Below are 25,913 nucleotides of genomic sequence, written 5' to 3'. Positions count from 1 at the left end.
CAAAAGTTTCGACCCTGGCAGGACTCGAACCTGCAATCTTCGGATCCGAAGTCCGACGCCTTATCCATTAGGCCACAAGGCCTGAGTGCTTGTTTTTGCTTAGGAACCTCTCAGTTACGCATTGGACATAGAACATGTTTATTCTGAAATCATGTCGATACCTCTTGCTCAGAGAAAACGCCCAAAAGTTTCGACCCTGGCAGGACTCGAACCTGCAATCTTCGGATCCGAAGTCCGACGCCTTATCCATTAGGCCACAAGGCCTGAGTGCTTGTTTTTGCTTAGGAACCTCTCAGTTACGTATTGGATCATAGAACGTCTCACAGTTCTGAAATTATGCCGATACCTCTTGCTCAGAGAAACGCCCAAAAGTTTCGACCCTGGCAGGACTCGAACCTGCAATCTTCGGATCCGAAGTCCGACGCCTTATCCATTAGGCCACAAGGCCTGAGTGTTTGTTTTTGCTTAGGAACCTCTCAGTTACGCATTGGACATAGTAGGTCTCATATTCTGAAATTATGTCGGTACCTCTTGCTCAGAGAAACGCCCAAAAGTTTCGACCCTGGCAGGACTCGAACCTGCAATCTTCGGATCCGAAGTCCGACGCCTTATCCATTAGGCCACAAGGCCTGAGTGCTTGTTTTTGCTTAGGAACCTCTCAGTTGTATTGCATCAAGAACATCCACGTTCAGGGTTATGCCGATTTTTTGCTCAGAGAAGCCCAAAAGTTTCGACCCTGGCAGGACTCGAACCTGCAATCTTCGGATCCGAAGTCCGACGCCTTATCCATTAGGCCACAAGGCCTGAGTGCTTGTTTTTGCTTAGGAACCTCTCAGTTACGTATTGGACATAGAACGTCTTATCCTTCTGAAATCATGTCGATACCTCTTGCTCAGAGAAACGCCCAAAAGTTTCGACCCTGGCAGGACTCGAACCTGCAATCTTCGGATCCGAAGTCCGACGCCTTATCCATTAGGCCACAAGGCCTGAGTGCTTGTTTTTGCTTAGGAACCTCTCAGTTACGTATTGGACATAGAACGTCTCATCATTCTGAAATCATGTGGATACCTCTTGCTCAGAGAAACGCCCAAAAGTTTCGACCCTGGCAGGACTCGAACCTGCAATCTTCGGATCCGAAGTCCGACGCCTTATCCATTAGGCCACAAGGCCTGAGTGTTTGTTTTTGCTTAGGAACCTCTCAGTCACGCATTGGACATAGAACGTCTTATCATCTGAAATCATGTGGATACCTCTTGCTCAGAGAAACGCCCAAAAGTTTCGACCCTGGCAGGACTCGAACCTGCAATCTTCGGATCCGAAGTCCGACGCCTTATCCATTAGGCCACAAGGCCTGAGTGCTTGTTTTTGCTTGGGAACCTCTCAGTCACGTATTGCATCAAGAACATCCACAGTTCAGAAGTTATGCCGATACCTTTTGCTCAGAGAAGTCATCCAAAAGTTCCGACCCTGGCAGGACTCGAACCTGCAATCTTCGGATCCGAAGTCCGACGCCTTATCCATTAGGCCACAAGGCCTGAGTGTTTGTTTTTGCTTAGGAACCTCTCAGTCACGTATTGGACATAGTAGGTCTCATATTCTGAAATCATGTCGATACCTCTTGCTCAGAGAAACGCCCAAAAGTTTCGACCCTGGCAGGACTCGAACCTGCAATCTTCGGATCCGAAGTCCGACGCCTTATCCATTAGGCCACAAGGCCTGAGTGCTTGTTTTTGCTTAGGAACCTCTCACTTACGTATTGGACATAGAACGTCTATATTCTGAAATCATGCGGATACCTCTTGCTCAGAGAAACGCCCAAAAGTTTCGACCCTGGCAGGACTCGAACCTGCAATCTTCGGATCCGAAGTCCGACGCCTTATCCATTAGGCCACAAGGCCTGAGTGCTTGTTTTTGCTTGGGAACCTCTCAGTCACGTATTGGACATAGAACGTCTTATCATCTGAAATCATGTGGATACCTCTTGCTCAGAGAAAAGCCCAAAAGTTTCGACCCTGGCAGGACTCGAACCTGCAATCTTCGGATCCGAAGTCCGACGCCTTATCCATTAGGCCACAAGGCCTGAGTGCTTGTTTTTGCTTAGGAACCTCTCAGTTACGTATTGGATCATAGAACGTCTCATCATTCTGAAATCATGTCGATACCTCTTGCTCAGAGAAAACGCCCAAAAGTTTCGACCCTGGCAGGACTCGAACCTGCAATCTTCGGATCCGAAGTCCGACGCCTTATCCATTAGGCCACAAGGCCTGAGTGTTTGTTTTTGCTTAGGAACCTCTCAGTTACGCATTGGACATAGTAGGTCTCATATTCTGAAATTATGTCGGTACCTCTTGCTCAGAGAAACGCCCAAAAGTTTCGACCCTGGCAGGACTCGAACCTGCAATCTTCGGATCCGAAGTCCGACGCCTTATCCATTAGGCCACAATGCCTGAGTGTTTGTTTTTGCTTAGGAACCTCTCAGTTACGTGTTGGACATAGAACGTCTTATCACCTGAAATCATGTGGATACCTCTTGCTCAGAGAAAAGCCCAAAAGTTTCGACCCTGGCAGGACTCGAACCTGCAATCTTCGGATCCGAAGTCCGACGCCTTATCCATTAGGCCACAAGGCCTGAGTGCTTGTTTTTGCTTGGGAACCTCTCAGTACGTATTGGACAAACGTCTTTCCGAAATCATGTCGATACCTCTTGCTCAGAGAAACGCCCAAAAGTTTCGACCCTGGCAGGACTCGAACCTGCAATCTTCGGATCCGAAGTCCGACGCCTTATCCATTGGCCCAAGGCCTGTGTTGTTTTTGAACCTCTCAGTTATTGGAAGTCTAATTCTGAAATTATGTCGTACCTCTTGCTCAGAGAAAGCCCAAAAGTTTCGACCCTGGCAGGACTCGAACCTGCAATCTTCGGATCCGAAGTCCGACGCCTTATCCATTAGGCCACAAGGCCTGAGTGCTTGTTTTTGCTTAGGAACCTCTCAGTTACGTATTGGACATAGTAACGTCTTATCACCTGAAATCATGTCGGATACCTCTTGCTCAGAGAAAAGCCCAAAAGTTTCGACCCTGGCAGGACTCGAACCTGCAATCTTCGGATCCGAAGTCCGACGCCTTATCCATTAGGCCACAAGGCCTGAGTGCTTGTTTTTGCTTAGGAACCTCTCAGTTACGCATTGGATCATAGAACGTCTCATCAGTTCTGAAATTATGTCGATACCTCTTGCTCAGAGAAACGCCCAAAAGTTTCGACCCTGGCAGGACTCGAACCTGCAATCTTCGGATCCGAAGTCCGACGCCTTATCCATTAGGCCACAAGGCCTGAGTGCTTGTTTTTGCTTAGGAACCTCTCAGTTACGCATTGGACATAGTACGTCTTATCACCTTAAATCATGTGGATACCTTTTTGCTCAGAGAAACCCAAAAGTTTCGACCCTGGCAGGACTCGAACCTGCAATCTTCGGATCAAGTCCGACGCCTTATCCATTGGCCACAAGGCCTGAGTGCTTGTTTTTGCTTGGAACCTCTCAGTCACGTATTGGACATAGAGTCCATGGAATTATGCCGGTACCTTTTGCTCAGAGAAACGCCCAAAAGTTTCGACCCTGGCAGGACTCGAACCTGCAATCTTCGGATCCGAAGTCCGACGCCTTATCCATTAGGCCACAAGGCCTGAGTGCTTGTTTTTGCTTAGGAACCTCTCAGTTACGTATTGGACATAGAACGTCTTATCATCCTGAAATCATGTCGATACCTCTTGCTCAGAGAAACGCCCAAAAGTTTCGACCCTGGCAGGACTCGAACCTGCAATCTTCGGATCCGAAGTCCGACGCCTTATCCATTAGGCCACAAGGCCTGAGTGCTTGTTTTTGCTTAGGAACCTCTCAGTCACGCATTGGACATAGAACGTCTTATCACCTGAAATCATGTGGATACCTCTTGCTCAGAGAAAAGCCCAAAAGTTTCGACCCTGGCAGGACTCGAACCTGCAATCTTCGGATCCGAAGTCCGACGCCTTATCCATTAGGCCACAAGGCCTGAGTGTTTGTTTTTGCTTAGGAACCTCTCAGTCACGCATTGGACATAGAACGTCTTATCACCTGAAATCATGTGGATACCTCTTGCTCAGAGAAAAGCCCAAAAGTTTCGACCCTGGCAGGACTCGAACCTGCAATCTTCGGATCCGAAGTCCGACGCCTTATCCATTAGGCCACAAGGCCTGAGTGCTTGTTTTTGCTTAGGAACCTCTCAGTCACGTATTGCATCATAGAACGTCTCACAGTTCAGGAGTTATGCCGATACTTCTTGCTCAGAGACATCGGAAACGCCCAAAAGTTTCGACCCTGGCAGGACTCGAACCTGCAATCTTCGGATCCGAAGTCCGACGCCTTATCCATTAGGCCACAAGGCCTGAGTGCTTGTTTTTGCTTAGGAACCTCTCAGTTACGTATTGGACATAGTACGTCTTATCTTCTGAAATCATGTTGGATACCTCTTGCTCAGAGAAACGCCCAAAAGTTTCGACCCTGGCAGGACTCGAACCTGCAATCTTCGGATCCGAAGTCCGACGCCTTATCCATTAGGCCACAAGGCCTGAGTGTTTGTTTTTGCTTAGGAACCTCTCAGTTACGTGTTGGACATAGAACGTCTTATCATCTGAAATCATGTGGATACCTCTTGCTCAGAGAAACGCCCAAAAGTTTCGACCCTGGCAGGACTCGAACCTGCAATCTTCGGATCCGAAGTCCGACGCCTTATCCATTAGGCCACAAGGCCTGAGTGCTTGTTTTTGCTTAGGAACCTCTCAGTTACGTATTGGACATAAGAACGTCTCATCAGTTCTGAAATTATGTCGATACCTTTTGCTCAGAGAAACGCCCAAAAGTTTCGACCCTGGCAGGACTCGAACCTGCAATCTTCGGATCCGAAGTCCGACGCCTTATCCATTAGGCCACAAGGCCTGAGTGATTGTTTTTGCTTAGGAACCTCTCAGTCACGTATTGGACATAGTAGAGTCTCAACATCCACGAAGTTCATAGTGGTATACCTCTTGCTCAGAGAAAAGCCCAAAAGTTTCGACCCTGGCAGGACTCGAACCTGCAATCTTCGGATCCGAAGTCCGACGCCTTATCCATTAGGCCACAAGGCCTGAGTGCTTGTTTTTGCTTGGGAACCTCTCAGTCACGTATTGGATCATAGAACTCAGTTCTGAAGTTGTGCGATACCTCTTGCTCAGAGAAAAGCCAAAGTTTCGACCCTGGCAGGACTCGAACCTGCAATCTTCGGATCCGAAGTCCGACGCCTTATCCATTAGGCCACAAGGCCTGAGTGCTTGTTTTTGCTTGGGAACCTCTCAGTTACGCATTGGACATAGTAGGTCTTATTAAATACCAGTCAGTTATGTCGGTACCTCTTGCTCAGAGAAACGCCCAAAAGTTTCGACCCTGGCAGGACTCGAACCTGCAATCTTCGGATCCGAAGTCCGACGCCTTATCCATTAGGCCACAAGGCCTGAGTGCTTGTTTTTGCTTAGGAACCTCTCAGTTACGCATTGGACATAGAACGTCTCACAGTTCAGAAGTTTTATGTCGATACTTTTGCTCAGAGAAACGCCCAAAAGTTTCGACCCTGGCAGGACTCGAACCTGCAATCTTCGGATCCGAAGTCCGACGCCTTATCCATTAGGCCACAAGGCCTGAGTGCTTGTTTTTGCTTAGGAACCTCTCAGTTACGCATTGCATCAAGAACATCCACAGTTCAGGAGTTATGCCGATACTTTTGCACAGAGAAACGCCCAAAAGTTTCGACCCTGGCAGGACTCGAACCTGCAATCTTCGGATCCGAAGTCCGACGCCTTATCCATTAGGCCACAAGGCCTGAGTGTTTGTTTTTGCTTAGGAACCTCTCAGTTACGCATTGGACATAGTAGGTCTCATATTCTGAAATTATGTCGGTACCTCTTGCTCAGAGAAACGCCCAAAAGTTTCGACCCTGGCAGGACTCGAACCTGCAATCTTCGGATCCGAAGTCCGACGCCTTATCCATTAGGCCACAAGGCCTGAGTGCTTGTTTTTGCTTAGGAACCTCTCAGTTACGTGTTGGACATAGAACGTCTTATCATCTGAAATCATGTGGATACCTCTTGCTCAGAGAAAAGCCCAAAAGTTTCGACCCTGGCAGGACTCGAACCTGCAATCTTCGGATCCGAAGTCCGACGCCTTATCCATTAGGCCACAATGCCTGAGTGCTTGTTTTTGCTTAGGAACCTCTCAGTTACGTGTTGGACATAGAACGTCTTATCATCTGAAATCATGTGGATACCTCTTGCTCAGAGAAAAGCCCAAAAGTTTCGACCCTGGCAGGACTCGAACCTGCAATCTTCGGATCCGAAGTCCGACGCCTTATCCATTAGGCCACAAGGCCTGAGTGCTTGTTTTTGCTTAGGAACCTCTCAGTCACGTATTGTATCAGACATCACAGTTGAGTTATGCTGCATATTCCTGAAATTGTCGATACTCTTGCTCAGAGAAAAGCCCAAAAGTTCCGACCCTGGCAGGACTCGAACCTGCAATCTTCGGATCCGAAGTCCGACGCCTTATCCATTAGGCCACAAGGCCTGAGTGCTTGTTTTTGCTTAGGATACTCTCAGTCACGTATTGTATCAAGAACATCCACAGTTCAGGAGTTATGCCGATACTTTTGCTCAGAGAAGCCATCCAAAAGTTCCGACCCTGGCAGGACTCGAACCTGCAATCTTCGGATCCGAAGTCCGACGCCTTATCCATTAGGCCACAAGGCCTGAGTGCTTGTTTTTGCTTAGGAACCTCTCAGTACGCATTGGACAAGACTTTCTGAAACGTACCTCTTGCTCGAGAAAGCCAAAAGTTTCGACCCTGGCGGACTCAACCTGCAATCTTCGGATCCAAGTCGACGCCTTATATTAGGAGGCCTGTGTTTTTGAACCTTCGTTACGTGTTGGACATAGAACGTCTTATCATCTGAAATCATGTGGATACCTCTTGCTTAGAGAAACGCCCAAAAGTCCCGACCCTGGCAGGACTCGAACCTGCAATCTTCGGATCCGAAGTCCGACGCCTTATCCATTAGGCCACAACGCCTGAGTGTTTGTTTTTGCTTAGGAACCTCTCAGTTACGCATTGGATATAGTAGGTCTCATAATCTGAAATTATGTCGGTACCTCTTACCCAGAGAAAAGCCCAAAAGTTTCGACCCTGGCAGGACTCGAACTTGTTATCTTCAAACGCATATGCGGAGGCGTACACAAAGGTGAAATGCAACACATACAGTTGTCTCTGCTATGATACCTTTTGGATTGGGTGTAGTGTGGCGGTTAGAGGTTCCGCTTCCTGCACAATCCATCGGAGGATCAAAACCGCACTAATGCTCACCAAGGCTTTCTTTCTTCCGAGGTCGATCAATTGGTACCAGACTTGTCTGTGATTATAAAAACACTGATTTGACACATCGGCTAGCCACCTCAAGTCATTGTAGTTAGTTAGTTAGGCCAATTACACGTCCGTAAACCTCAAGCTATTCTGAATTGAAGTGAACGTGGGGGCGCATCCTTAGCGGATTCATTAACACCAGACACATTTTTACTTTATGAAGACATTTACTTTTGCAACGTCTCACTTACTTTTTGCAAATCCACTAGATTTTTGCGCGAGTCACACACCAATCCATAGCCGTTTGATCCGTCTCACTTGCTTCTGGAACTTTGTGACTGAAACACACAATACTGAATATGTCTGCTATTTGTAGCATGATATTGGTGAGATATTGGTGTTGGTGTATATCGATCGAAGGAAAGTGACATTTGCTTATAAAAGATAGAACTGCACGTCATGGTGTACTTTAACGGATACCGCTGAGAAATGGGAACATTACTAGCTCCGTTTGAGCAAATCGAGTAACAGCGAAAGAATGTGTACGACGCATGTTTTGACTTTGACTATTATTGTTTCATTTCTGCTAGTCGCGCAGCCATTCCACAGCTGCACTATTTCCATCAGTTGTACGATGTGGTCATTGCGCCTGTATTCTTCCATGAGCTCAGCTAAACTTAAGTCATTTTTTGCAGGAAGATGTTTGTCTAGTTATACAATCATACAATCAGGCAGAATCCTATTATTCTAAAGTTTACCTCCCGACATTATAACTATTATATAGTAAGCGCACATATTTGTGGGGCTAAATTCATAGGAAAACGTAACCATGTTTATTACTAATTAAACGTGTTCGATAAGAAATGAAGAGAATTAATTTCTGATGCTATCAATTTATACTGCTTCTTTTGCTGTATTTCTGTTTGACTGGGTGTGCTTCATCACATCTCTGTAAATAGATCTTGAAAAGGTGGGTTGTGCAGAAGTTGACCGCAAGGACTTACGTTGAGATGCTGTGTTGGATGGAACAGTGGTGCCCGTAGAAAGTTGGGGATGGGGGGACAAAGGATGTGGAGATATTGCTGCATAGTCCACGAGACTTGGACGAATAGGTCTTGTGTAACGAGGTGCAGGAGTCACCATTTTTGTCTGTAGTAGGTATGGGTCGTCTGAAGAAAAATATCACTACCCTCCATTTGCACATTTTTTGTTGTAGAAAAAAGAGAACTTTTTCTCTTAGTAAATTCATCCACTAAATTTCTCAAGATGTTCCAAGATTCTTCAATCACGGATCTGTTGATGCGTTCATAAGAAATTGACACGCGAATTAGGTTAATGTCGTGCACCTGAATATGTAGAAGCTGAAAGAAAAGATAACTTTGAAATACTTGTTTCTACAGAATCTATTCTAGTCTCGCTATTAAAAAAACTGCAGGGATAATGTGTCCAGCAAAATTTTTCTGAATAAGCTTTTGCCTTCCCGATGTCTTGTACATATCTCATCCGATATGGGAGATCAATATCCATTTTGAAAGGCACTTCTAAGGAGTAGGCACATCTCGCTGTGCAACCTCAAAGAGCAGTGTGGCAAACCCACGGAATGCACTGGAACACAGCATAGAACAGAAGGCACCGCGACAGCGGACAGTTTGAGCTCCTCCTCGAAACCTTTACTTTTCTGTGCTTTTCTTGTTTTTATTGCGTAATTTGATCATGCTTTGTATGATCAAGCGCTCCTGCCACCCCTCTCATTGGGCTCATTGAGTTTCATCGCTAAGACTTTTTGGCAAACGAGATTCACCAGCGTCTTAAAGTACATCAAAGTGCTACCTATACATCCATAAAATGCACGTCACGAGAATTGAGCATCAAGCAAAGCTCTATGTGAATCTTCAGCAATGTGGGTATGAAGGCCTACAAGACCATGTGCTAAAAAAATCACTGATGAAAAATCACTGAACAAGGGAAAGGAGCGATCGAAGCAGCTGCTCAGAAGTTTCGGAGGCCAACGACATTCTCTGAACTACTTCACGGATGAAACGTTGCTCACAGTTGAAGAAGTGGTATACAAGCAAAATGATCGTGTCTATGTGCGTTTATTTCGGACCCCTAGTAACTGTTAACCGCTCTTCTCATCCTGCCTCCATCATGGTTTTTGCTGGGATAACGGCAGGAGGCAAAACACTGCTATGGTTCGTTTCTCAAGGAGCGAAGGTGAGTAGTCAGAACAATCTGGACCTTCTGAAGGACAGACTAGTAGTAGACTGCTACCCTGGGCTCACTTTGGAAACCGAATCTGGGCCTATCAGCGGGACGGAGCCCCCGCTCACAAAGCAAGAATAGTGCAGAAGTGGTGCAAGGGCAACTTTCCCAACTTCACCAGCCTTAATGAGAGGCCAGCCAACTCTTCGGATTTGAATCCGATGGACTACAGATGCGTGATTCACGCTCAACGGGACGAACACATGAATGCACCACTTGCGTAGCTGGGCGATGAGATGAACATGAAAAATGACCTGACCTCCGAGCTGGGCAGCAAGGAACGAGTGGCTTGGAGAGCTTATAGAAACATCGAGGATGTAGTGAAGAAGACCGGGAACACGAGGCTAAGTACTCATCTCTTGACTACCACCGTACATCCTACTTTGACCTGTGCTTCAGAAACCTGGGAACTTCGCAAGAAGGAGAAAAGTGCGGTCAGCGTATTATTGGATGCTGAATCAAAAAGTGATGCTAGGAGTATCTGGCTTCACCCAGATGAGGAATTCGAAGTTCCATTCTAAGTCAGTGATCGAAGAAGAAGAGACATGACGACCGATTAAGTGTATTACTGGTGAAAGACACCTCTGTTCGTGTTGAGGCCCTTAAAGCCTTTAAAAGCAGCGAATGCCGAAACTAACGTAATTGGGAGAGCTATGGGAGAATACAGAGGTCTCCGTCTAGATTATGTATATGTGTGTGACCCAAACTTTTCTAAAAAATCAGTGCACGCGCCGCATTCACGGTCAGAAAACAATAAGGTTTCATCGCTATCTAATTAAAACCATCGAATAGGCTGCTGAGCTAACCGGCTGCGGAGCTAATCTGAATACAGAGAGAAAACGCGTTCTAACTATCCTTGCTGGAACACGCCGCTCTCGCCGTTTTTCAGGACTATTAGGGGAAACTGAGCTGGGCCTATTTCATATTCGTAATATGCCCTAGAATTCATAGTCAACCGTGCTGATCCTCTCGAATACGACCCCCCGTCCCTTTTTCTTCTTCTAATTCAATATACTGGAAATTTCATGTGCTTCGAAAAGTCGAAAATTAGCCGGGGAACAAATGGGAAATGTGAAAATCGGTTCTTGACAGAAGTGAAGAAATACCATTTACTAGAAGACGCAAAATTGCTGAAATGTTGTTGGAATGCTGGTATCGGAATATTTTCATTTTTATTCCATCCTATTTCTACTCTAAAATCTATGAATTAGCTACAAATTGTGATTGAACCACATGGCACAACCAAAAAGTAGAAGAGTCAGCTGCATGGGTCGAATCACAGAGGGACGAAGAAAAAAAAAAACGAAAAAATCAACATTTTGTCCCTGCAATATGATAATGTGGCCTTCTAGGTTCGATTACCGACTGAGGCAAATTTCTGCAAAAGAGATAGAAACTTGAAACAACTTCTAAAAATGAAGAATTCAATTTCACGTAGTATACAGCGGTTTAAAAGTGAATTTAACAAAACTTGATGACCCAAAAGGCCCAGATTTTGTGCACATTGTTAGGTCTGGGAGATCGCAAATAATTTCGTCATAAGAGGGCCAAAAAAAAAAGTTTTTTTTAGGTAGTTTTTGAGAGAACAAGGTTTACCTTAAAAAAGAATCACACCACTTTTTTCTACTTTCTAATTTTTTTTTTTGGAATTCTGATGAGGCGAAATTTAAAATTTTCCGACTTTCTTTTGCATTTGTACCATCTAAATTCTGAGAAAAACAGAGGCCCGGAAAGGAGGAGTTTTGCACATAGAGGTTTTTCTAGGCTCTCCATCCGAATATATGGGTGGTTTTTAAAACGCAGCCCCACTTTTTTGGAATATAAAAAATCGCCAAAATCCTAAATTTCGCTCACGCGCCAAAGAGTGTGCGATTTTCAATAAAATTTAGTACCTCGGAGTAACTTAGTGCGAAGCAAATCACCTTCCAATATGTTGTAGCCGAGGATTTTCTCTATCAGATGCCGCATTAAAAGGGGGTCCTCTCCGGGGTCTCGCCATTTTTCAAAATTTTTGATGAGACAAAGATGGTAAAAATGCCATTATTCTCATCTCTGTCAAATCAAAATTCCAAAAGGACTGGGAATAAGAAAGAAGGTGAGAAAAAACAGCGATGTGATTGGGCATTGTCAAAACGAAATGTTGATGCTTCCATTTTATTGTCCTATGCCTGAAAATAAATGCAATATTTGTAGTTTATGTAATCATTTAATATTATTTATTGTAATACTTTGTAATGTACATAATTATTTAATTGCTAGTTTGATTACTTTTGTGCTGGTTATCAACTATCCTCAATTCACAACTGGATACCGCACTCTCCCTTACGACCCGTTTCCCTTGCAACCCCTCCCTTTACCACCCCCGATGGGAAAATCCCATCACACGTTTGACCCTGCTTGAACTGCATATTTTCACACAGGTTTCCCAACTGCGTTAGTTTCGTGATGCGCCTTCAAGTGCAGCGCATGATACCATCATTAATCAAGGCATTTTTCGCGTAGCTCAGACGTTGGATGCCAACATTACTAGCTAGTTGTGCAAAAAAGAAATGTATAAAAGCCGAAAAAGCAAAGAACGGCGTAATCAAAAGAAGGTTTTTGTAACAATCTTTTGTATTCCCGTAGATGAATGGGTGGTCTCCAATTAACAAATGAAAGCTGGAATATAGGCACGTTTACACATTTTTAAATGGCATTTCATTTATGTCATCAGTCAAAGGTGGATAAACTGGTACTAGACTTGTCTGGGAGGATGAGGACACTGGTTTGATACATCGGCTACCCCCGCGAATCATTGTTCAGGTTAGTTACGCGTTCGTAAACCTCAAACGACCCTGAATTGAAGTGAACGCAGTGGTTCATCCCAATCCGGCTGACCAACGCCAACACTTTAAAGCGTAGCGTAAGACCAGTGACAAGGCTGCTGTGGCGATAATGATGCTGTCAGGAGTCGCGCAGCACAACTGCTGACGTTCATTGTCCTTTTGGCTACGTTAGTGCACATAATACGAATCTTTTTTGACCGCTTCCAACTCTTTCGTTACGTGACAATTGTAGTACGCATCGTCGCAACCTGAAAATATAGGTCGAGCTTAAGAATTGTGTGCTAGCCCGTAAATCATTGCGAAGGTGGTCTGGAAGCGCCTGAGTCTCATTTTGATCAAATTCTCGGTTGACAAATTATGTTCATTGATAGGTGAGAGTTCTCCTTATGTTCCTAGTTGAAATGACGAGTCTATAAAAATGTAGAACTGAAATTATCACCTTAGTGTGAGCAAGAAAAAGCATGTGAGATTGATTTATGAACTGACACAAATCTTCGGTGTATTTGTTATTTTCTTCCTTACTGTTTCCGGGTTCCTGGAAGTGGAGAGTATGCAAATCAGCCCAGGTTGTAATCAAATTATGCTGAATCGTAAACCTCGTAATAGAAAGTGAAGAGAGCAAGCTTCCTCGAGAAAATTTTCAGATTAGGATGCTTAGCTACCATAGATTCGAAATACGTGCACATTTCTACTGACTTTAGCTTTGTTTGTTACGAACCTTCAAGGAAGAAAGGAGAAATAACTGATTACATTATTAAGATGATAGCGTAGTCCTTTCAAGCCATTCAAGCGTATAGACATCCATATTTTCAACGCCTTGTTCCTACGACTTACATGTATGCCCCAATCGCGCATATCGGTAGTATCTGGAACGAAATATTGGTAAAATCTCTAATGTCCTGACTCACGATGGTTGAAAAAACCTTGTAGAGGTAACTTCTGGAAGGAAGGTGTAGTGAAAGGATCCTTGTAAAATTTGCGTTCTCGTGTCCAAACAAGACAAGTCATTCCGGAAAACAAAAGGAACTTGTGAAGGTTGACATTTATTGAGTGGGCATGTGCAACAGCAGTGCTGTAAAGACTTTGCATAAGTAGAACTTATACGCTGTGAATTTAAGCTACATTTACGAAAAAGATGTTCATTGAGTCTACAGTCTATTGTTTTGTTCGCATAGGTACAGTCGAATCGAAACGAAGTGAAGCACAGTGCTATTGCATACGCGGGTGCGTTTGAAGCGGGCTAAAATTCTTAGGAGTGGGCAAAGAGAATTCTTGAAGATACTAGTCAAACTACAGGAATTGCTGATATGAAAAGAAAAAGAAAAATACAGAGTCCGAGGTGTAGACTACAAATATGAGTGTGGCCCCACTCAGTTTCCTCTAATCGTCCTAAAAAAAACTGTGTTAGAGCAGCACTTGATCCCACGAGCTACGTCAGAACTCCCCACCTTCCTGCATGCTCCGTTTTCCCTTATCAGCCTATTCATTTCTTTTACAAGAATAGGCTGCTGAAGAGACCTACTGACCGCTCGCTCGTTGACGAGGCGCGTCCACAGGTATGGCGCATTGAACTTACTGGGTGGGAAAAAACGCCGCTTTCCACGTTGCCTTCAACTTTTTGTTTTCCATCAGGTTTCCACCCTACGTCAATTTCGTGATACGCTGCCTTTAATTACTTTCATACCGCCACAATTCTGCCATTGGGATATCCTGTTGACATGAGTGGTTTGTACGTATGCATGTCGGCTTGCTTCCCGGTCTTTCTTCAGAAGTATTACGCACACATACGCCTGACTGCTTGAATAGTGGACAACACCTTATGTTATGTGATGTGAGATGCGTAATTCTATCAATATGATGGTGAAATTAAGATCTTTCTAAAATAGCAAGTGTTGAAGAAAGATGGGGAAGACTTTATTTAATACTTCGATTGTGGTCGTGATAATACCCAGCCCCCCCCCCCCTAGTTATCCAGAAAAATGCGTGTCAAGCAGCCCTCACGTTTCCTTTCTTCGGTGTAACTTAATGCGGTCGATAAAGCGTGAACAGTCTTTACGTGTCCGCTAAATCTTCTAAATAGGGTAGTTTCTGCTCATTGTTTGAGTTGTTTTAGTTGGATACTGTGGACGTTGGATGACGACAGAATGCTTGCGCTCTAATTTGTAACAGGATCCGTCACTGCTAGGACGGGACCGCACAAAGGTATTTCACACTCCTTTTTCGGAGTTAAAAGGGGAACTGTGGCCATCGCGCTCTTACTAGTGAACTACAGCCCTATCCCCACCTATTCGCTGAGAATTCGATATATCATAAATTTTGTGGAACGTGACCTTTGAATGTTTTGGTTACTTGAAATAAAATTGGTGGATCAGAAACCCCTCGATGCACGTGAAACAGTACTGTGAGCAATACAAATTCCTGCGCTACCCTCGTCACACTCCGTCCTTCCAGTTTTCCGATGATTCTCTTTCGTGTGAAGTCATGGAAGTATTGTCTCCGGGCCATGTTGTAATGAAGAACACCATCGCAGTGCACCGTAACAGCTCCCTGATTGATACACACTGTCTTTTGCCGACCTTTAAAGTATCTCGTGTTGCGTAGCCGAGCCTTATATTCACGCAGACCTCACGCCTTCTGAAGCCCAGCTTTCTGTGCAGGATTGTGAGACCTCTGCCGACATATTTCCTCACTTTCATTTCACTGAGTTGTGAATGTGTTATGTTACTTTACCTATCGCATCCTTATTTTACGCGCACCTGCGTAATTACTACTTTGATGGACTCTGTCATTTGATGTACATCCAAAGCGCTCCCAAAAAGGTTAAAAATGGATAATTCTAGTGGCAGCCAACCTTGTGTTTGTTGAGAAACTTACGCATTTGTTCTGAACTTCTCGTCAATCCAAGCATTTCCCGAATATGATGCATCGCAGTGAATCCACAGCCCATATCTGAGAAAAATAATCTCTATTCGCTCCGGTAGTACATAGGTAGGATATGAGACAAGTGACACAACTTTTCAGCGATTGGCCAAATGCTGTCTAGATGATCATCAGCGGCAGTAGCAGATGTTCCGAGAGTGCAATGGATGTGAGTAGGAATGAGACCGTTCTTCATGTCCTGAAGTAAAACGTGATCTGTTATAGTATGACCAACACGATCTGAAGGTTGCTGCTGTTGTGATGTCGCCACGTTCGGCGGTTGCAAGCGAGGCCTAAGTATAACTAATCTACCCGGAATGCTGAGCTAGCTATATTTTCAGCTGCATCTACTCATAACGTCTCTTCGAGCGCCGCCGTTTACGCCACTGCACCAAGCCTCAAGTCGTTTTGATCTGTCTGTGACTTTGTAATCAACGTGGGAAAGCGTAAGTTTTCTTAAAGGCATCACTCCATGAATATGAGGTGGTACGGATTTCAGGTGGAGTGTTCGTATACAGGATGGTAGACTATGGAGAGGGGGGTGATTCCGTCCATTTCTTCCTAGTTGCCGGAAAAAAAGGCCCGGAAGATACGGCTTCATTCGTTCTGGTGCACTATTTTTTACAAGGAGTTCGAGTGGAGCGCGCCAACCTTATGCGGCGCCGCATCTTTCGGGCCGCTTTTTACGGCAATTAGGAAGAAATGGACGGAATCATCCCCCTCCCTCCCTCTCCATAGTCTCCCATCCCGTATACGAATACTCCACCTGAAATCTGCAGCACCTCAGATTCGTGGGATGATGCCTTTAAGGATCATCGTTGTCTTTTGGATCGAAGTGAAAGCCCACATTGCATTGTAGGTTCCGTAGAGAGCCCTCAAGACAAGTAGGAAGATTTTCTTCACTTAAAGTTTCTGGTTTTTGGAAACGGCTAAACATGTACGGTTTTTCTATGCTGGAACTAAGAATGGCAGGCGAATGGGTCAGATGGCACATCCCTCTGACATACTAATCTCTCAAAGATTGGTGACAAGCTCAAGAGGAATTTTGAGAATTGTTGGTCGTACAGAAAAGGGGATTTCTCAACAAATTGTTTGGATTGCCACCTTACGGTTTGTGATTCCCTAAGGCATCCACTTGAGTGACCAAAGTTTGCTTCTGATTTATTCACTGTAAAGAGGAATAGCCTAATTCAACCAGGGAGAACTAATTAGCAGTGTAATTAGCCCGAGAAAACCAAATTGCGCAGTGTAGTGATAGTTCACTAGTGAGCGTCGTGATTCCACAGTCGACGGTTCAAAATAGCGTCAGGAAACTTAAGCCTTTCTTTTTCTTGGGGTCAGTGAATTGCTTAATAAAAGCTTTTAACCTATCCTTTAGACCGCTTTATGATTCGTTAAGATTTGCATGCCAATGACTTAGGCTTTCTTATGATTTGAGTACCGTAGAGGATAACTCATCTTAATTTGATCTTGGAATGCATTTTAGTACTATTATCAGTTTGTAGCTCGACGAAACCAACTTAACCAACTAATTGACTAACTAAGCGTCAAGCAAGGTGCGGGTTTAGCAGAGTGGTAAAAAGTTCCCATAGATTTGCACAGTTGCCCCAAAGCTACCCTTCTCCGGTCTCTGGAGGGCCGAGAATTGTTACCATACTCGCTCAGGAGTTTGGTCTGATACGTCGGCTGGTCCCAACAAGTGAATGCATAAGTGGTACACGTGTTCATAGATCTCCAATAAAGGTTTCGGATCATTGTCGTATCGATTTTGATAAGCTGTACACGAGGTTGTTAAATAAATCTATTGGCTAACGTTTCGGCAATATCATCTTCTTCAGTGCCTAAAATGGGCAATTCAATCCACAATTTAAACAACCAACCTCTCCACAACTAAACTGATAAACTCCATGCCTACTTTTTCAATTTCCAATTTAGCGACAACACTGAATGCTCACCTTAGATCGAAGCCGCCTTGCATGGACCGCTGACTGGTCGATCACGCGGGCGAATGGTTCGAATGTCACATTCGGATCGGAAGAACCATTATGGATATGGCGCAAATTCCCGCGTTATCGATAGACATTCGCCCTTGCGGTTCATTTTAGGGTTTTTGGCTTGGATCCAAAATGCCTCCCGCGATTTTCGAGCCATTTAGATTCGTGCGGTAAGATTTGGATCCTAATTTCAAGATCGGCTCCGTCGTGTTTTTGTGTTCTATGGGCACCTAAAGGTTTCCATTCTCGTAACCTATTCTTGCCGTTCACGTGCTCTTTAATGCGGACATACAGCGGTCGTGCCGTTTCACCGACATATTCGTCGCCACAATTCGTGCAAGAAATCAGGTAGATTACCACGCATCTCAAGCAGTCTCCTGGTCTACCTGTGGAACAAATAATACAGTTCGGTGTTGTACAGATGGTATCGTACAAACGATTCCAAACTAGTTGACTTTTCATGTTGTTCGGGGATATTTCAACGACCGAAACGGAGCCATCTTAGTCTGCTCTTCTCAGACACCGCCTAATGGTAGTGCTCATTTCATCGAAGATTTAAGGAAAACAGAGAGGTATCGTATATGTGGTGGGGTTTTTCAATTGTCGTGCTCGTTCACTTCGGTATCGCTTCGTTTCAGAAATTTCGGTTCATTTGAGATGGATGAGCAAGAAAATGAACCAAGATGTTTTTATTACTGGGTTTACGATACCATTTCGTTTGGTACGCACCGTTTGAGATGCCAACCTAGATGTTCAAAAAAGGAAACCAATTGCGCTGTGGTTTCTTCCTAGTAAGTTTTATGTGTTCGGACTGTTGGTTCAACAAGTCAAAACATTTGTCCATCTCCGCTTGGATGGCGCAAATGGCAAAGCAGTCGTCAATGTACCGAGAGTAGAACAAAGGACGTAGTTCCAGAACAGGTGCCTCAATTTTGGCCATAAATGAAGTAGCTAAGTTGGGAGTCAATCTCTGCCCCATAGCTAAACCTCTAAGTTGTGCAAAGTAATTTCCGGATCATCTGAAGATATTGCAGTGAGAGGAACCATCAATTGGGAGATTGAGAATCAGTGTAAATTGATGGTTCTTATGTTTTCTTTCAACAGTTCTAACATAGCCTGTATTACAAAGTCATTAGATACATTCGTATACAGTGCTTCGACACCGAAAGACTCCATGACACAGTCTCTTGTCAGGTGTGCTGCGTGTAGGTGGTCTAGGAATATATTAGGGTATTTGTTACATGGGCAGGTATATGGCTCAATACTTGCAAATATAATTTAGGAACCACCCTAGCCTATCAGTAGGACCTCCTACACTACTAATTATAGGTCTTACTTTGAATGTAGCAAGGTCAATGAAAACCAGGTCGCTGCTGGACTGGAGTTTGTGCGTCTTTATTAGGAGATAGAGCACTGAACAGGTCGGCAGGTCAATCTTAAGGCGAGCAATGAAAGAAGGAGGAAACTCAGCGGATTTTGCCATGCTAACCCATTGGTTGTTTAAAAAAGCGACTAATGGGTTAGGATAGCTAGTTCGGAATCGTTTGCACGATACCATCGGTACAATACCGAGCTGTATTATTTGTCGCACAGGTGGAACAGGAGACTGCTTGAGATTCGGGGTAATCTACCTGATTTCTTGCACGAACTGTGGCGACGAGTATGTCGGTGAAACGGCACGACCGCTGTATGTCCGCATTAAAGAGCACGTGAACGACAAGAATAGGTTACGAGAATGGACACCTTTAGGTGCCTATAGAACACAAAAACACGACGGAGCCGATTTTGAAATTAGGATCCAAATATTACCGCACGAATCTAAATGGCTCGGAAATCGCTGGAGGCATTTTGGATCCAAGCCAAAAACCCTAAAATGAACCGCAAGGGCGAATGTCTATCGATAACGCGGGAATTTGCGCCATATCCATAATGGTTCTTCCGATCCGAATGTGACATTCGAACCATTCGCCCGCGTGATCGACCAGTCAGCGATCCATGCTAGGCGTCCTCGATCTAAGGTGAACATTCAGTGTTGTCGCTAAATTGGTGATTGAAAAAGTAGGCATGAAGTTTATCAGTTTAGTTGTGGAGAGGTTGGTTGTTTAAATTGTAGATTGAATTGCCCATTTCAGGCACTGAAGAAGGTGATATTGCCGAAACGTTAACCAATAAATTTATTTAACAACCTCGCGAACAGCTTATCAAAATCGATACGGTATTCAACTATGCTGAGGTTCTTTTTTTTCTCTTTTTTTTTTGTTTTTTTTTTGAACTTTTCAACTACTGGATCATTTTTTTTTATTTCCCCCTCCCCACCCCTCACCTCTACTGTAAAATCTAACGTTACAAACCAAGCCTTTGTACTGATTAAGATCTCACTGCTGCTTCAACCAGGCCATAACGAAACCAGCTTAACCAACTACATGACCAACTAAGCGTCAAGCAAGGCGTGGTTGTAGCAGAGTGATAAAAAGTTCCCACACATCTGCTGCTCCAAGAGGGCCTAGGATTTCCACTCTTCCGATGGCCCAGAATTCTAAATTTGGGGCATTTCGCGGAATATTCGAGTGAATGCATCGTGCGCTGTGGATCCGCTCGCGCTATGGGCAAAGGTGAAAGTGATGTGTACTCTTGTTCTCGATGTTGAATGCTTCGATCTCAAAAAAAAAACACATGTTTTACCTTCGCGGATGCTAAAACTAGCCTTTAAAATGTGCTTTTCGAGTTGAGCACCAGTTATTCCCCATCCATTCTCCTCCAAAGGTTGTATTGGTCTACAGCGCACCATAGCGACTTTACATGCTTTTTCAATTCCTGAGTGTGCCTGAAACTAGTCACCATTTCTTTTCCATCACATTTCCCTTCCAAATTTTCAACTTCATTTTTGGAAATGTATCGCCTACGTCCTTGCTGCAGTACACCACCAGTTTCTTAACTATATCATGCGTGGTTTCATACTCAGAAATTCCTGAGCTTGTTTGTTGTGCTTTAACCTAGAGATTCATCGATTTGTATGTAATCAGATATTTTTTCTGTAGGAAACTGTTACCATGTTTATCTTCCATTTCCTTGAAACCATCACTGAACAGAAGATAGCATCAGATGCGCTACCTACTATGCTTCCACCGCCCGTGCTTTTTTGAAGGCTTTCCTGTTTAAACAGATAATGACTTCTAGGACACTCCAACAGTTTGTTTGTTTGTTTGTTTCCATATTAATGTCACAATTTTCTCTGGCATGAACGACAAAAAAAGAGGTTGTTCTCTGTAGCAAGATAAAATATCGAAGTTGAAAACGAATCTGAACTAGTGAGCATGAAATTCTGAGGGTCAAGTTTCAAAGGTAATCCAAAATGCAGCCATCGAGGATTCGTAGAAGGAGCAGTGGAGGATCGATAAAGTACGATACGGTGTGATGTACGTGCCGTGATTTCTCAGAACTGAGGGAAGAATTCACTTTTGATTCGTATTTGATTTCATTTTTATTTCCGTCTTCGAATTTTGTCCATGGGTGGGAGTATTTAGCTGACGACATGATATTGGAATTAACGAATAGGAACCAGTGGGAGTCATTGTGAAAAAAAAAATCGATTTAGGAGTATATGATACATGTTTCATGCGATCGAGCCGATTTCCTTGGCAAGATTCCTTTAGACTGTGAACAGATTAAATTCCAAAAAATTTGCTGAGATGCAGTGAGCGCCGCAAGGAGGGGTGGTCTGCGAAGACCGATTACAAACAAATCCTAACAATTAAAAACAAATTTTGCAAAGGTATGTTGCGAATAAAGAAGTAAAAACTAACGCAGTTTCTTCCTGTCAGTTCACAAGAATTTTCGGAATATCTCTCCCTTGATGTAAATAAAATTAAAGAGAACTGAACAAATTCGAGACTGATGGCCCTTCACATCTTGGCAAGACCTTTTCCTACTCTGTAATTTAAAGACATCACCCCACGAATCTGGAGTGGCAGGGGTTTCAGGTGGGTTATGTCTATACGGTGTCGTAGATTATGGGAGGATGGTGATTCGTTCCATTTCCTGCTGTAAAAAACGGCCCGGAAGATGCGGCTTTGAGCGTTTCGGGGCGCTATTCTCTCCTACGAGTTTGGTTGGAGCGCGCCAGCCTTGCACCTTCCGGTATCTTCCGGCACCACCCCAGATTCGTGGGGTGATGCCTTTAAGAACGTTCCACTGATTATTGGCTAGATCCTTTTGAAAGCTTTTGAAAGATCGCAAATAATCTTGAACTCTAACTTTCAGCGTTTACAGCACTAAACTGTGGTCGTCCTCTGGTAAGATGTCTCATAACGACAAAAGACTTCGTTCTACACATAATCCCGACATTTAAATGATTTCGTATTATTGATTACTCTCTACAATAAGACTAAATCTTGCCGCTCATCACCTGGTCTTGCTAGGCCGGTGTCTGATTGGTTGATATATTCTATAAAAATGAAAAGGGTTGCATTGACGGAAAGAGGAGCATCGGGCTGGCATGAGAGCATGAGCTTCCACTGATCCGTTATGCAAATATACCCAAATATGTATGAGACGCGAGATAGTATAGGTTACTCTTAGTCACATGTTATGGAAAACATGAAAACATTTATGAGTATGTACACCTCTAATTTTACGATGCTAAGTGAAAGTGTTTAGTTCGTTGATTATACAGGTGGACTGGTTTCTGTTTGAAGCGGCCAAAAATTAAAAACTAGTGTATCTTCCTATAAAATATCCTCTTCTGAAGTTTTTCGAAGGAAAAGTACCTTGCAGAGTGTAAAAAGGTGGAATGAAGAGTGCAGTAAAGAGTCCAAACGTGTTTAAAAATAAAAACTACGTCTTTAAATTTCGTTGCAGAGAAAACACTTGATGACGCTCAAGGGTTTAACTTAAACCCAACAAGAAAACAATTAATTCTGAATGTTTGTTATACGTTTAATCTTTGCATTAAGTTTCATCCTTGGCTTCCTTTTTCTTTATTCCCCAATGCTTTCATCTTTTTCAGCATAAATAGTTCTACGCAATCAAGTCTCTCCGTCACCGTAGACTGTGCTGCCCAAATTTCCGATTCGTCCATCATGATGGGGCGAACTGCGGATAGCTAGACTCACAGCTTGACTTCGTTAGTGATAGAGGCCGACTACAGATTTTTCGTTAAGGAGCTAAATGAAGAAGTGGCCTTAGCGCATCTTTGCCGAATATCTCCCTCTTAGCAGGCACTGCTCTTCAGCACAGGCCAAGTACCAGAACTCATCGATGAGTACGATTGGCTGCTGGTCTACCCTGATTCCAATTGGAGTTGAAGGTCCTGAGTTACACATCTGCTTGAACTTGCCAGAGCCTAGATGCAATCCATAAACTGTAGCTAGCTTTTATACAAAGTTGACAACATGTTGAAGTTCAGCGCTGTTTTCTGCGAATATAACAACATCGTCGGCGTACTCGAGATCGGCCAAGGGATCCGTGGTGATGCTAAGACAAAGTCGGCAGGACTCTTCAGTTTTTTTTTGTTTCTTTTTTGTTTCTCTTCTGTTGTCATTGAAGTTGAACAGGGAAGATCGTGCCACTGCCCCATTGTCTCACTCTAGTTAACACTTTGAACGGTGTTGTATATCCGGGTGGTGATTTATTCATCAAAGCCGTCTCCGCTTCGCTGACTCAGTGACAAAGTCCAGAAAAGCTAACTGCATTGGCTTTGAGTACCGTTGACCAGATTTCGATCATCCTTCTGACGATGACCACCTGATGAATCGTAGATTGGTTAGGACGAAAGCCAGCTTGCTCTTCGCGCGTTGTTTATTTGCGATATTTAATAGGTCAGTTCAGGTTCAGGACAAACCTTGTACATAAAACGCAGCAAAGGGACTCCTCGATAGTTCCTAGGGTCGGTATTGCATGACTTCTTGTGGAGGAGATTTATGATAGCGTATCCTTCTCCACGAATGGAATATCGTTTCAACGGTCCATATTGAACGGATGATGCTTCTCATCCCAGGAATCCCAGACGGAGGAAGATATTCAAACATTTCTGCACTAATTTCGTCGTCTTCTTCAGATTGGGCATTTTTCATCTTTCGGATACACATCAGGACCTCCGACTCTGTCGGTGGTTCCTCATTAACAGCATACGGTTGCTGGGTGGTCCGGTATTTGTGCTCGAGCTCAGGAGCTGATGCCGCTTCCTGCTTCAGCAAGGTTTTGAGTGATCCTTTCAAATTGGCAATGTTGCTTCACCACTCCATTGGCAGTGTTGAGGACTAGAGAACATTTTTCATCTTGGCCCCATACTACTTTAGTGAAGCATAGGCTTTATGCGAGTTTTTGTCCTCCTGCGCCTTTCAAATTTCTTCGCTCTTGACGTCCATTGGTTTCGCGCTGTTTCTGCAGTTGGTGACGCAACTTTCTCAGACACTTTTCTTGGCTGAAATCGCCAGTGGGTGCCACGTAAAGAATTGTACGTGGAGTTTGTTTTCGCAGATTCAAAGGTCTTTCGCGGCATTAGAATCGTTTTCCTTGCAGCATTCTAGATGCACGTTATGGAGAGATCCATTTCGCTAAGCTTCTTCCTGGTCCGAACTCCAAAACGATTAAACAAACGTCGAAGGAGTTTCGTTCAGCATGCTTCGTCGTTCAGACCTGCCATGTCGATTTTAAAGTCGGTTGACGAGGAAATCCCCCCGTTTCTCTTGTGGAACCGTATCTTGAGGTTGAGAAAAAATTGACGGTGGTCAGAGTCGAATGCGACGGCTCCCTCACAGCTCTGGATTTCCGGATATCCGACGGGGGATTGTTTCCCCTTAGAACATAGTCGAGATGAAATTTGAGAGTCCTTATCTTCAGCTTGTGCTGCTCCTCGGGCGTTAAAAGGTTTGAAACCTGCCACGTAAGCTGGTGGCGTCGATGTTTCCTCTTGAACATGGAGGCGATGTGGCCTGTCTGTTCTCATAAGTCGACCATGCATGCATGTGCACTACACGTTACACACGGTCCATGGTTAATGTCCTCTGCGATACAGCAGTCGTACAAAGGCGCGTCTAGATGACGTTGAGGCAGATTCCTCACCAAGTTCTTGTAACCATTCCACACGGCTATCGCACAACCTATCGAGCTACCTTCTTTTCATCAACATCACCGCAGTAGATAGTGTAATCTCCAATCCTGACGACGACCGATCTCTCTGATGCGCATTTCCTGCAGCGCAGCTAACGGTACACAGAGATATAGTAGAAGCCTGACAGGCCCGTTTATTGGAGTTCACTCAACAGTCGTTACTTCCATTCCATCCTCTCTTCAGGCAGTTTACATTTCAGGTTATGGGCTTTGACGATGCCAATACATTGGAGCCTTGCGTTACACAACAGTGTAGATTATATAACTCGTACGTTCCCATGGCGTACACTTGAATGCCTTGGGAACGTACGAGCGTTTAGTGAAACCAGGGCCAGGTAGCGACTAGACTCGCATACGCGATCCCAATGCAACTATTGTACATGAATATTACATCATGTAGTACTAGCATCGTCCGAGTAGAGCTCCGGTTAGAAATCAAAAAGCGATCGCGCTTTGGACTTCGAAAATGGAGGCAGCTATAAAAGGGAAATCACCTGATTGGATTTTCGGAGGTTGAAAACATCAAAATGTTAGAACGCAAAGTTATCAATCAACCAACTTCTAAGCCGTTTTTGTAGCAAACAGGCATAAACCTTCTCGAACCCCATTCTTTTAGTGTCAGAAAATTTAACAATGCGTTCCCAAGCCGTTGCCCTCGAGCAGTAATGGTCTTTCCGAAAGTATTTGAAAATCCTGTGCTCAGATATTATATATATCATGCTATATAATAACGCGCTTAGTCTGTGTGTGTATGCGTATGTGTGTGTGTTTTTGTCTGTGTGTGACGAATATACTCCATAATGATGCCAAAACCGGCGAGGTGCCGAACCATCGCCATGCACCTGATAAGTGAGCACTCTACCTCTTCACCATTGTCCAAACACATACAGAAATGTCTATTGTCTTTGATAAGGCACGTTAGTTTCTCTCATATGTTAGTGAGGGTAAATGAACTTTTATGTGAATGTATACTTCCAAATTTGCAAACTATCATCCTATATAATAACAGGCGTATTCTGTCACGTGTGTGCGTCTGTGTATGTGTATTCTCAGTCAGGAAATCCCAAAAGGAGAGGTAGAAGGATACCATGGCGCCGGTTTGGTGCGCTGGAGCCCCAACGCCCCAACGTGAAATTGGGTGAGACGGGTCCCACGGCGTCTAATTCGTGCCCCGGAGCCAGATGGCTGTAAAATGGAGCGAGACAGGCCCCACTGCGTCGGATTGGTGCGCGGCTGCTTAAATGCAGTACATAGAGCCAACAGTTTACGCGATCTGACGTAGAACATTATTTTTTCACTACGATAGCGATGTTCACGTCTTCATGTTAGCACATTATTTCTTTGCTAATTGCTGAGAACCGAGAAAACTCCAACTACTTCAAATGATGTTT

General features: G+C 44.2%; 3 protein-coding genes across 6 annotated transcripts in view; 1 reads left to right on the top strand and 2 right to left on the bottom strand.

Moving 5' to 3' along the window:
- Positions 1-2,517: 2,517 nt before the first annotated feature.
- RB195_009887 (uncharacterized protein) lies at positions 2,518-3,132 on the top strand (the record flags this gene model as incomplete). Its single annotated transcript, XM_064190646.1, has 1 exon — positions 2,518-3,132. One exon carries the CDS (start codon positions 2,518-2,520, stop codon positions 3,130-3,132), a length of 615 nt encoding a protein of 204 aa, XP_064048229.1.
- Positions 3,133-8,353: 5,221 nt separating this feature from the next.
- Positions 8,354-25,913, bottom strand: part of RB195_009878 (uncharacterized protein) — a gene marked incomplete at both ends in the record, with an annotated part of 46,834 nt that continues 29,274 nt past the window's right edge. For 3 of the 4 annotated variants that reach the window (XM_064190633.1, XM_064190635.1, XM_064190636.1), the window contains 12 exons: positions 8,354-8,361; positions 8,417-8,581; positions 8,641-8,758; positions 12,939-13,034; positions 13,096-13,194; positions 13,250-13,365; positions 13,423-13,571; positions 15,374-15,448; positions 15,514-15,617; positions 20,117-20,236; positions 20,316-20,405; positions 20,462-20,563. In XM_064190633.1, coding sequence (XP_064048216.1) covers positions 8,354-8,361; positions 8,417-8,581; positions 8,641-8,758; positions 12,939-13,034; positions 13,096-13,194; positions 13,250-13,365; positions 13,423-13,571; positions 15,374-15,448; positions 15,514-15,617; positions 20,117-20,236; positions 20,316-20,405; positions 20,462-20,563 — 1,242 coding nt within the window. The remainder of the gene's footprint in view (positions 8,362-8,416; positions 8,582-8,640; positions 8,759-12,938; positions 13,035-13,095; positions 13,195-13,249; positions 13,366-13,422; positions 13,572-15,373; positions 15,449-15,513; positions 15,618-20,116; positions 20,237-20,315; positions 20,406-20,461; positions 20,564-25,913) is intronic. The other variant, XM_064190637.1, reaches the window with a different exon arrangement.
- Positions 24,026-24,373, bottom strand: RB195_009886 (uncharacterized protein; the record flags this gene model as incomplete). The annotated part of the gene is made up of 1 exon (XM_064190645.1): positions 24,026-24,373. One exon carries the CDS (start codon positions 24,371-24,373, stop codon positions 24,026-24,028), a length of 348 nt encoding a protein of 115 aa, XP_064048228.1.

Source organism: Necator americanus, chromosome III (assembly GCF_031761385.1).
Source record: "Necator americanus strain Aroian chromosome III, whole genome shotgun sequence".
Lineage (NCBI taxonomy): Eukaryota > Metazoa > Nematoda > Chromadorea > Rhabditida > Ancylostomatidae > Necator > Necator americanus.
Note: the sequence above shows the minus strand (reverse complement) of the source record. Positions and strands in the feature narration are given on the sequence as shown.